Raw genomic sequence first — 13,087 nt, forward strand, 5'->3', positions numbered from 1 at the left:
TTAATGTCTTCTTCATTTTTATTTAAATGCTTCATATACAGTTGAGACCTACTTTAATGCCTTTCTAAATTTTCACTCTCCATCTCTGTCCCCATAGGTAACCCTTATTATAAATTCAATGTGTATGATGCTTATATCTTTTTCATACTATAATATATATTTTTAAGCAATACGTTGCTTAATCATTAAATAAATGACATTATACTGCATGCAACCTGAATTTAATTTAGTTTTGTTGGTCTGCATTTTTAAAAGTGATTTAGATATGTTGTTCAAACCTATTTAATTTTCTTGCTTAGAAGATTGCATTATAAAAACATAACACAATTAATTTATCTGTTTTCCTTTATTGGATATTTATGTTGTTTCTATTTTTTTCATATTTCAAACAATGTTTCCATGAACCTTCTTGTTCAGGTTCCTCTGGGTACATGTACAAGAGATTCTGTAAATTCTGTTCTTGGAGGTGCTATTCTTCAGTAATAATGTATAGCATTTTCAACTTTACTAAATTTTGCTAAATATCTTCAAGGAGGTTGTATTAATACTTCCTACTATCAACAATTTGTAAGAATTATTGTTGCTCCACATCTTGTCCAACACTTGCTCCATTAGACTTTTAATTTTTTTTCCAATCTTATAGGGGTGAAATGATAGTTCATGCCTGTTTTCATCTATTTGTCTCTAATTAGTGAAAAAATTAAGTATCTCTAATATTAGTTTAGAATGTATGTTTTCTCTCCTGTTAAATGCCTGTTCATATCTATAATCTGACAGGAACGTATGTATTAAGCTGAAATCAACAGAAAATCCAATCACTAGAGATTTCTATAAGTGGATTTTTTTTTAACCTAACCAAGAAATTTAGAAATAAGCAGTCTTGACCTGGGTTCGTGGCTCTATAATTTCGTGGCTCTATAATATCTTCTTTCATGACCTTTAGATGGTGGCTTAATATTTTGAGTCTTCGAGTATTTATTGTGCTTCTTAGCATCACATCTATGTTCCAATTATAAAGAATGGGGGAAAGAAAAACTTGGTGTTGTATCAGGAGAGTGAAAAATTTCTCACAACTCTCTCATAACCTTTTGCTTATATTTATTGGCCAGAACTTTGTCACATGGCCACCCTTACCTGGAAAATGAGAATTTTTAAGAAGCATATTGCTGTCTTGATTAAAATCAGAGTACTGAAAGCAAGGAAGCTATAGAAGAAGGCTGTAGTATAAAAACATAACACAATTAATTTACTTGTTTTCTTTTATTGGGTACTTATGTTGTTTCATGGTAACTAACAAAATTTGTGACAATATCTGTTGCCCTTTTTTTCTTTAGAGTTGTTCATCATTTTCTTATTGATTTGTAAGGATTTTTTGTATATTCTAGATAATTTTTTTCCCAATGAAGATTCTATGAGAAAATTAAGCCTTGTTGTCCTAGCAGTGATTCTTGAAATGTGGTCCATGGATGCCTGGAGGTCTGAGACTTTGCATGTCCACAAGGTCAAAACTATTTCACAATAATACTAAGATTTTTTTGTCTTTTTCACCATGTTTACACTTGTACTAATTATGCAAAATCGAGAGTGGATAAATCTGCTGATATCTTACTAGCAGTAGTCATCGTATTTTTTTATTGTCACATACTCATAGTAAAATTGATGATGGTCTCTCTTCTCGATGAAATAGTAAACCTTATTCATTTTATTGTATGACAAAATGGGATTATGCATAAAGCATGTCTGTTGCATACTGAAGTATGATGAGTGTCTCGAAGAAATGCACCTTGTGATATTTTTGAGCTATATGCTGAACTAGCTTCTTTATTCATGGAATACAATTTTTACTTGAAAGAAGACTGACAGACAAACTATGTATTTTTTCAGACTTGAGTATTTGAAAATAAATACAGCAAATCTGTCACTTTGAGGAAAACAAAAAAACTGATAGAATTTATGCCAATAATAAAATTTTAGCTTTCAAGCAAAAATTAGAATTTTGGGGAAACTCGTATCTGCCAAAATGAGCTTATTATATTCCTAAGACATAAATGTTTTTCTCATAAGATTCATAGTGATATTAAGAAACATGATTTTCTGATATTGTAAAATAAAATGGATTGACATTTGGAAGATCTGCTTCTCAGTGAACCAATATTTTCCAGAGGTCTAACATTTTGCAAAATCATGTATGAGATCCAAAGTGCAAAGTAAACCAATGTACTTTTATTTTATTTTGATTTTTAAAATTTTAAACTTTTTATTTTGAAGTAAGTTTAGACTTACTTAGAAGAGTCCCACAGTTCCATGAATCTCCATATACTCTTCATCCAGCTTCCCTTAAAGGTAATATCTTATGTCACCATGGCACATTGATCAAAACTAAGAAATTATCATAACCAATATTTTAATTTAACAAAATAAAATAAATTCATCGATATGATTTCAGGTTCTACATCACAACTAACTTTTAAGAAAATACCACTTGTTTGAGTTCGGGCATAGTATCAAAGAAGATTACCAATAAATATCTGAAAAACTATTAAATTTTCTCTTTTCTTCTCTTTTCCTACTACATATCTGTGTGAAATCAATATTTTTTAATACACTTCAACTAAAATTACAAACTGCAATGGAGTGAATGTAAAAACAGATGTGAGAATCCAGCTGCTTTCTATTAAGCTGGGCATTAAATAGAATTGCGAAAGTGTAAAATAAGACAACTCTTTCAATTAAATATTTTTTTATTTTAGAATATATTGCTATTTTTTATAAAAATGTTATATATGTTAGTGTGTAATGGATTTGCCATTACTTCAAAAAAATAAATATTCAAAATTTTCTGAGTTTTAATTTTGAATATGGTAAATATTGATAGATATAACCCACATAAACAAAAACTCTTTGAGATACTCAATATTTTTAAAGACCGTAATGGGTTTTGAGAGCAAATTATTTGAAAACCACTTCCCTGAAGGATACATTGTATGTAATGAGTTAATTTTTCTACAGAGCCTCTAGATTGGTATTATCTATATATATCATCTTTAGGAGAACCAAGAAAATTCATCATTCAATTATGTTTGATAAGGCTTATTTCTCTCATTAGAACCCAGTAGAGAAAGATTGTTCTAGACTTTAATAAGTTAATACATGTAAAATGTGTTGAACTGTGATTAACAGATAAGCCTTCTGTAGATGTTAGCTGTTATTGCTTTTATTAATTGTTGTAATCACTTGACAATTATGTGTATTCAAATATCTTCTCTCAGTTGTTGGATTTTAATTGTCTCTATAGTTTTTTTTTTGTGTGTAGAAATTTTAAGCTTTAATCTGTATTAAATTTGTCAACATTGTTGCTTATAATTTATTTTTTTTATGTCTTGTAGAAGAAACACTTCTTTTTCACAGAGTGCTTTTATATTTTCCTCTAAAAGTTTCCAAGTATCCCTTTTCACAAATTCATGAAACCACTCTGTCAAGATCACCAGTGACCTCCATGTTGCTGAATCCAGTGGTCAATTCTTAGTCTTCATCTCATCCACCCATCAGCACCCTTTGACACAGTTGATCTCTCCTTTAGTTCCTGAAATTCTGTCTTCCTTTGACTTCCGGGATACTGCTTTCTTTTGATTGGTCTCCTGCCTCACAGTTTTCTTTGTCTTTGTCTCCTTTGGTGGAGGGGCACGGTCCTCCTCCTGTCTGAGTTTTGGAGTGTCCTGGCTTCTGTCTTTGGGCCTCTTCTCTTTTCTGTCTATACTCACTGTCTACCTGCTTTCATATAGTTTTGTGGCTTTAAATATCTATACACTAATGACTCCAAATTTTTATATCTTGGTTCTAGCCTCTCCTCTGAACTCTTTTTTATCCAACCGCCTATTGTATGTGTAATAAGCATCTCCAACTTAATTTGGTCAAAACAGAAATGCTGATTTCTCTAAGCTATTTCTTCCATGTAATCTATTTCAGTAATGTGACCATTTATCTGTTGTTTAAATAGAAACATTGGAGTTTTCTTGTTTTTCTTTCACAATTCATATCAGAAATTTAAGCAAATAATGCTTTTTCCTTCAGAATATGTCCTAAATCTTAACCACTTTACATCTCCTCCACCAGTACCACCTTAATCCAAGAAATGCTTGTCCTTCACCTGGACTATTACAAATGCTGACTGGCCTACAGGTTTTCCTGCTCTCACCTGTTTTCCACACAACAGGGAGAGTGAGCATTCTGAAACATGAAATTATATCACTGCCCCCACTCTCCACTCCTAACGGCTTCCCATCTTAGAGTAAAATCCAAAGTCTGTATCAGGGCCGACGATGTCCACCATGACTGTGCCTGTCACTGCCCCTCCAGCTTCATTTCCGGTTCTCTTTCTTGCCTACCCTACAGCAGCCAGAATGGCCTCTTTGCTGTTTCTTCAACTTGCCAAGTATATTGCCAGCATCTGGCTTCAATAATGATCTTGTTCAGATCTTTGTCTCACCTGGAGAACTTTAATATTCTTTTACCCTTTAGAAGTCACATTCCTTGTGATCATATTTGCTTCGGGACCCACAAGGAACTATGTTCACCATTTCACGCTTTTGTTTGGTATAGGTTCCATGGAGGTGTTTCTTGTATTTCTGTGAATTTTTTCTTGTTGTTTTGTATCTACTATTGTTATGTGTTTGGAAAAGAGAGGTATATCTTCATGGGGATATCAAAAAGAAAAGCCCGTAAGCCCACAATGTTTCTTTTGAGCTCACTGTTATTTGTGCCCATATTTTTTGCTACAATTCCCCCTAGATAATGGATAATTTCAATTTTTATTTCTCTAAGATGCATGGATTATCAAGGAGATATTTCTTGATCATAGAGCAATTAAGATTTTTCTCTACTGATTTCTAATGTTTGTATTATTATTCGAAAATATGGCCTATAAATTTTTTCTTATAATTTCAAGATCAAAAGAAAAAAGTATTTTCAATGTTTAAGGAATAAAGTTCTTTAGTTTTTCAATGAAATTTGTTGACTAGATTATTGAAATCCTCTATATTATTAATTTTTAAAACCTATTTGATCCACCAACTTCTGAAATATAGTAAAACTCTCTGCCATGAGTATATATACATTTTCAAATTCTCCTTGTATTGTTAGCGGTTTTTGTTTTATGCAATTATCTGCTATGTTGTATATTGTGTAAAGTTTTATGATTGTCATATCTTCTTTGTGGGTTGCATCTTCTATTATTACATAATATTCTTTCTTGTCTTAACATGCTCGTCCTTGAATTCACTTTGTCTGACACTGTCACTTATGCTTCCTTTTTGCTTGCCTTTGTACTATCACTGTCTAGCTCTTTATTTTTAATCTTTTTAATTTTTTAATCTGCGTTTTATTTAAATAATACACAATTGGTTTTCATTTTAAAAAAACATATTAATAGACTATTTTTAGAGCAGTTTTAGGTTTCTAGAAAAATTGAGCAGAAAATAGAGAATTCTCAATACCTCCTCTCCATGTACCCTCATTTTACCCCATTATTAATATTTTGCATTATCGTGGTACACTTGTTAACAATTGATAAACCGATACTGATATATTAACTAAAGTCCATAGTGTACATTGTCTTGTACCTTCTCTGGGTTTGGACAAATGTAAAATGACGTGTTCGCCAGTATCTTACTGGATAGTTCCACTGCCCTAAAAATCCTCCGTGCTCTGCCTGTTCATCCTGTATTCCCCTCTATCCCCTGGCAATCACCCATCTTTTTATTGTCTCCATAGTTTTATCTTTTCCAGAATGTCATGTAGTTGGAATCGTGCAGTATGTAGCCTTTTTGGATTGGTTTCTTTCATTTACTAATATGCCTTTAAGCTTCCTTCATGTATTTTTTGTGGCTTAATAGCTCATTTTTAGCATGGAATGATCTATTGTCTGGATGTGCCACAGTTTATCCATTAACCTATACAAAGACATCTTGAGTACTTCCAGGTTTTGCCAATTATGAATAAAGGTGCTGTAAATATTTGTGTGCAGGTTTTTGCATGAGGATTCATTTTTAAATCACGTCTGACACTCTCAGATTTTTAACAGAGGAATTAATTCTGTCCATGTTTTTGTGTTAACGAATATACTTAGAATTTAGGACTTTTGTGTTATTTTGTGTTTATCTGCACCAGTTACACATGTGCTTGACTGTACATAACAGAATAAATGACTAATAGTTGCTTAATTAAATAAACCTTTCAAATTTATATTATCATATTTTGTTTAATGATTACAGAACTTTACTCCTCGAAGTTGCTTATTTTTCTCAAATGATGAGAAATTGGGAGGTGAACTGCAATGGGTAGTATTAGTTTAGCTGCTCAACAGAATCATCTCCTATCTTTCTGCTTACCCTTAGCGTGTGAATTTCTTCCTCACGGTTGCAAAAGTCTTCCAGCAACTCCTGGCATCACTTCTTAATTCCAGAGAGGAAGAAGGAGGTGAAGTAAAAAAGCAAAGGGTGAAGGGGTTTCTTCTAAGGAGAAGGAAACCCCTTCGCTGGGAGCTCTGCCCACATCTGCTTTGTCAGAAATGGGGACATCTGGTCACTCCTAGATGGATCACTTGCCAGTGAGAATAATATTACATGATGGGTTTAGACCAATTTGATTGGTCCTTTGAGGCTAGGGTAAAAACTTACCTCTCCTGAAACCAAGGGATCTCTATTGCTCCCTGAACAAATTGAGGTTTTCTGGTAAAGAAAGGAGGTGGGCTGGAATGGATGGTGAGTAGGTAATTTACAGTGTCTGCTGTAATAGCTACACATTTTTTTCATTTTCTCTTTTTCATTTACTTAGTTTTGCAGGATTGGTAAGCCTATTGTCATTTACTTTCTCCCATTATTAATTTGGAAGTTTTGTAAATCTAGTAGTGGTTGCCTCCCTGTATCTATCAGTCATAATTAAACCGATGTTCCTCTATTACAGTATTGCTTTTAACATGCTAAAAATAACAATGCCCTCCTACATTTGTCAGGGGAATTAATGTTGCCTTCTGCAATAGACAAGCCCCGAAATTTCAATGAGTTAATACAACAGAGGTTTATTTCTTGAATACATCACAGTTTGAAGTAGATTTGGTACCTCTTCTGTATGGCTTGTTTTCAAACATTGATTCATGACTGCTTTTTTCTTTCAATTCCACCATCTTGGAGTAATTTATTTCCAGCTGGGTGGATGAAAGACAGAATATGGAAAAGGCACATCAGTTGCAAACAGCCTCAGCTTGAAAATGGCATAAATCACCTCCTCTGACTAGAATTCAGTCACGTTACCCCGTGGAACTGAAGGGAAGCTGAGAAAAGTAGTCATCTGGCTCAGAAAAAAGACATGGGGTGCTGGACATAGCAAGTCACAATCACAAATTGTCATTCTGGTTACTCACACATTTTGTTCTCCATATAAATACACCACCACCTTGTTAATGTGGACACCTCAAGTCTCATCCAGTCGCTGCATCCAGCTCAAAGTCTGCAAGGTTCTGTGGTCATCTCTATCAGATCCAGATGTGGCTAAAAAGACATGTCATCTAAACATACCCTACCTTTAAGACACAATATAGAGTGGTGGAGCAGGGTCAGAATATCTGCTGTGGAGAGGGGGAGAATGTAAACCCCACTCAGTCACTAGTATATGACATTCCTCAAATCCTACAGGTCAGGCTCTGTGAAATCCCCCTGCCCTGGCAGTGAAGGGATGGCCTTGAATGGACACTGACTGTGCCCTCGAGGAGGCTCCTTCTTGTTCATTACTCCCCTTGGCCTCATCTGAAGTGAGTGTTGAGCATCATGCTCTGCTTGGACCAGCAGAACTTTCGAAAGCTGCCTCCAGTTCATTGAGGTTGGGTGCCCAAGAATTGTTTAAGTCTTCAACAATAGGAGGCTTTTTTAGTTCAGACTTAAAAACTTAGGGGGCTTCTGATCTGTTTGCTTCAATATCCCAGTAACAACATATACCGTTCATTTCTAGACATATCTCGCAAATTGTCTGTGCTTCTTTACTTCTTCATCCCCATGCCTCCCCCTTTCAAGCAAAGAGCATCTACCTTAGGCTTTTTGTAAAAATTAGTGTGAGACAACATACTCTTAATGTAGTTGTGTTAGCCTAGCTCCCCTGAGGAACAGAGACAAAGATAGGATTAAACATATAAAGTTTTACTACAGAAATGCTTGTGAGAGAAAAGGGCAGGGAGTTGGAGGAGGCTGGGAGAGCCATCACACTGCAAAGCAAGTCTGACTTTGAGTGAAAGAGATGGGAAAGGCAGGGTGGGCGGTGTTCTAGGCAGCCATGCAATCCAAGGAACGTTTGTCAAGGCCTCTGGGAAGTTGCCCATCAGAGGAGTCCAGTGTTTCCCAGGAATGAGCCTGCCATGCTCAGTCAAGGCTGGGAGCTGCCTCTGGGAAGCATGGCCTTGGGCAAACACAGTTATGTTCGCTGTAGTTGGATGTGTGTGGAGCACACTCTCACGGCTGCCACAATGCTCTGTGCTGAGGTCACTTTACTCACCTTAGACGTTTTACAGGGCCCTGTCATGCAAAACCTTTAAAAATTCTATCTCCTGCAATTTGGGCCCTAGAAGGAGGTGGTTTTTTCCAATCCTACAAAGTCCCAAATTCCTCTATTCTCCGTATTCCCTTTCATTTCCACTTGCAAAGCACTCAATTATTTCTTGAACTAATTTCTTTCTCTTAGCACCTTGCCAAACACAGCTGCCGGCAACCAGCACGCAAAAACCAATGTTTTACTTTCCAATTTTTGTCCTTAGAGTGACAAGTTCAGAAGGCATAAGAGTCTGCCTTTAAGTTGTAGTTTCTGACAATTTTACCAAATGTTTTGCTCCTGCATAACATGGATCTCCAGCCATTCGGTCTATTAAACATCACTTGCTACCCAACTACTAAGGTAATGACACAAAGCTTATATTTCTGTATCTCATTTTTTGGGTAGATTTCCATGTTAGTCATGATAATTAGTGGAATCTGTTGCAATAGGCAAACTGAAAAATCTCAGTGGCTTAATACAACACAGGTTTATTTCTTGCTCATGATATAGGTGAATATGTGTCGGGAAGACTCAGGAGCCTTGCTGCTTCATCTTACAACTCCACCATCTCCAATTCTTTGTTCCCAACCAGTGGACAGGAGAGAGAGAGAGAGAGAGAGAGAGAGAGAGAGAGAGCGAGCGCACGAGCGTGTGAGCGAGCAAGAGCAGAGGCGGGTCAATGGTTCCTAATTGCCTTGGTCCAGGAGTGACACAGTCATTTCCTTCAGAATGTCACAATGTCACCTGATGTTCTCTCTATTGATGTGAGGGTGCTAGGCTTCAGACACTAGTTACATACAACTTGGACAGCTGCTTCAGCATGCTGCCTTGGCTGCTGTGTTTCTCCTGAGAGGAAGTGGGAGAAAGAGATGGCTGTGGACCTACACTCAGGCCAATATCTGTCTGGAATCTTTCTTGTAGATGGCAACGTTTTGTACAGTGGTGTGATGGTTGTGCATCATTATCCAACCTAAGTCATTGCTTACTAATTGGAACTCAGACCTGTTTCTTTTTTTTCTTCCTTATAACTTTTTCTGTTGTGAGGCAGCAAGTGACAAGCACATCCAGTGGCTCCTGGGGGCAGATGGCGAGGTCTGGGTCTGGATCATGGGAGAAGGCCCTGGTGACAAGCCCTATGAAGAGATCTCTGAGGAGCTGATTGCAGAGAGAGCACGGCTGCAGGCACAGAGGGAGGCTGAGGAGCTCTGGTGAGAGTTGCCATGGTGTTGGGTGGGGTCTGAACGTGGAGCCTTGGGGAAGATCCAAGCAAAGATAATAGGTTGTGGGTGGGAGGGAGGAGGTGCCAGGTAGCTGGCTGGCTGTTTTCAGTTCTGCTAAGATTAGGCGACCAAAGCATCAGAGTCTTACATTAGGCAGACCTTGTGGGTTCAAATCCTGGCTCCATCAATTAGTAGTGAGCTAATCTGGGGCCTCAGTTTTCACATCTGTGGTATGGGTATGATATCAACACTTTTCAGAGAGATATAGTTTGGATTCACTGAGACAATGCATATGGCATGGTTTTGCTTTTTTCTTCACTGAGTTTCCCTGGGACAGTGGAGCAGCTTGGATTCACTTTTGTTATCTGCTTGTTCCTCTTCATTTTACCTACATTTCTCACACAAGATAGGCAGTTGAGTCTCTAGTGAGATTTGGAGTCAGACGTCTTTCATAAACAACTTTTAATATTTTTCGCCAAATTTGGAAATCGGAAATTGACTCCAACATTCCCCCACCCCACACCCCAATTTGTAATGTCAGTGTTTTAATTGTAAAACTGTTAACGACTACCCAACACCCACCACCTAAGATAACCATGGTGAGCATTTAAGTAATAAAATGCTCCTCGACTAATGATGGTGTTGCATTCCAATAAACCCATCATAAATTGAAAATATAAGTCAAAATGCATTTAATACATCTAACCTACTGAACATCATAGCTTAGTCTTGTCCCTTAAACGTGCTCAGAACACTTACATTAGGCTACAGTTGGACAAAATTATCTAACACAGTTAATACGCTATAGAGTAAAGATGTTTTACCTTCGTGATCCAGCATGGCTGACTGGAAGCTGAGGCTCGCTGCATCACGAGAGAGAATCTACACCACATGGCTAGCCTGCGAAAAGATCAAAATTCGAAATTCGAAGTATGGTTTCTACTGAATGCACATCTTTCACACCATCATAAAGTTGGAAAGTTTTAAGTTAGGGACCATCTTTACACAGTTTGTAAACTGCTTTATTCATACCTTGATAAATTGATTAATATAGAACCACAATGTTATTTAAGATTATTAATATTCCATTACATGAGAACCCAATTTACTGGTCCTGTTTATGGACATTTGTCATTTGTTTGTCATTTTTTAATGTTATTAAAATCCTCTGATGAACATTTCTACAGACACCTTTGTAACCTTGAGTGAGAAATGAGATTTTGGAGTCTTTTCTTCTTGGCTTCCGGAACAATTCTGCTGCTTTATACTCCTATTCAGGAGAGAGTGTCTTTTTCTCCCCACCTTTGCCAACAGTGAGTTTTGTTGACTTTAGACATTTGCCATTCCAATAGAGTAATACTGCCTGTAGTTTTGATTTGAAGTTCTGTTATGTGGTTCTTCAGTCTTCCTTACCAGCTTATACCTGCTGGTGCTCTCTTGGAAGGAGACAGAAAGAGGCGGAGATCACTAAGAAGTTCCGAGAGGCTCTGGCCAATGAGAAAGCCCGGATCCTGGCGGAGAAATGGAAAGTGGAGATGGAGGACCGCAAGGCTGCCAAAGTCCTGGAGGAGCGCATTCATGAGGAATTCAAGGTGAGCCAGCGCATGGGGCATCTGCATGCGGCCACCTGTTCTAGCACCCAGGCCTCTGGGGCTGATGTTGATTTGGATCAGTCCTTGGCTTTTGGTTGGTCTTGAGTGCTTTATGAGAACACAAATCTGGAGTATCTGAGCAGGAAGGAACTTGACACATCTTTTGGGCCAACCCACTTCCATTGTACAGATGTGGAAACTGAAGGGGGTTTCAGACAGAAGAGACTTGCCAAGGCCATGTGTAGTTGGGGACAGAGCCAGGATCAGAACTAAGGCCTTCTGCCTCTCAATCCAAGGGTCCTGAAATGAGGCCTGGGAAGAGCTGAGTTTGTGGTCAGACCAGACTGGGCTGCAGGTCTAACTCTACTACTTACTGCTGTGTGACCTTAGGAAGCAGTATTTCTGAACTTCTCTTTCTTGTCTGTAATATTAGAGTAATAACAACACTCAAATTGAGGTTTTTGGAAGATTCGAGAAATTGAAAAATGCATATTTTCTGGCCCTTGGATAGCTATTGGTAACCTTACAAGCCTACTCATTCTGGGAGAGTTTGGATCTGGTAGATGAGCTTTGTAGACCTCTGTAAGAAGTTTAGGTATCCTAAAATAATATTTTTTCCTGATCCCTATTTTGAGATTTTTTTTTTTTGCTACAGGAATAACATATATTTTGAGGTAATAGAAAACTCAGAAAATGCATATAAGCAAAAAAATAGTAATAATAATTATGCCGAATCCTAACAATTGTATTATTTTGTGAAGTGTAGATTAATGGCATTTGCTTATATAAATTTTTTCGAAGCCCCCTTTCCCCCCATAATGTTTAGATAGTGAGAACATTGGCCCCTTACATTCATTTATGTTGCAAATGTTTTTCTCAATGTCGTGTTGTTTTTTCTTAATTTTGGTTGTATTGCTTTTGGATGTACAGAGGATTAAAAATTTTATTAGCCAACTATATCAATCTTTTTCTTTATTATGTATTTCATGCTTAGAGAGATCTGTGCCACCACGAACTTATGAAAATACTAACCTACATCTTTCATTGTTTTATTTGTATTTAATTTTTCTTCACTTTGGAGTGTGGTGCGATATAAGGCTTTCCCTTTATTTTCTTCCAAATGGTTAGCCATTTGTCCGAACATCATTTATTATGTAATCTCTCCTCTTTCCTCTCATTGGACGTGCTGGCTTGATTCTTATTTCTTACTTACTTCTGGATATCTTAGTAGATTTTCTTCTTTGATTATTTCCGAGCCAGATTTATTTATTTAATTATTGTAGCTTTAAAATAAATCTTAACATCTGCTGTGCTAAGAACCTATAATTACTCTTCATTTCCAAAATGACCTCAGCTAATCTAACTCATTTTTTTCTACTAGAGATACAGTTGAATTATTTTGTCACTCTCTTCCTTCCCCAACAACAAAAAGAACACATGGTGATTTTCACTGGAAATACATCAGTGTTATTTATAGTTGTATTTGTGAAGGGTGGATGTTTTTACAATTTTGAATCCCTGAATCTTTTTGTTCAGGAATGTGTATGTTCTTCCTGTCATTCAAAGCTTCTTCTTGTTTTCAGTAAAGTTTTTTGTTGTTGTTGTTTGTTTATTAACATCTATTAATGCACTGGCCACCTAATTCCAAACCTTCATAATAACATATGTGCTTCTTTGTGCTTCTATTTTTTGGACTTTGAT

The 13,087-nt window shown here is 36.7% G+C and overlaps 1 protein-coding gene across 4 annotated transcripts in view; it reads left to right on the forward strand.

Annotated features, from left to right (window-relative positions):
- The window catches only part of SH2D4B (SH2 domain containing 4B), a 125,131-nt gene that overhangs the window by 15,951 nt on the left and 96,093 nt on the right, over positions 1-13,087 (forward strand). For all 4 annotated transcript variants that reach the window (XM_039872253.1, XM_039872254.1, XM_039872255.1 and 1 more), the window contains exons 2-3: positions 9,623-9,782; positions 11,239-11,386. In XM_039872253.1, the coding sequence (XP_039728187.1) occupies positions 9,623-9,782; positions 11,239-11,386 (308 nt within the window). The remainder of the gene's footprint in view (positions 1-9,622; positions 9,783-11,238; positions 11,387-13,087) is intronic.

This window comes from Pteropus medius, unplaced genomic scaffold (genome assembly GCF_902729225.1).
Source record: "Pteropus medius unplaced genomic scaffold, Ma_sr-lr_union100, whole genome shotgun sequence".
Taxonomy (NCBI): Eukaryota; Metazoa; Chordata; class Mammalia; order Chiroptera; family Pteropodidae; genus Pteropus; species Pteropus medius.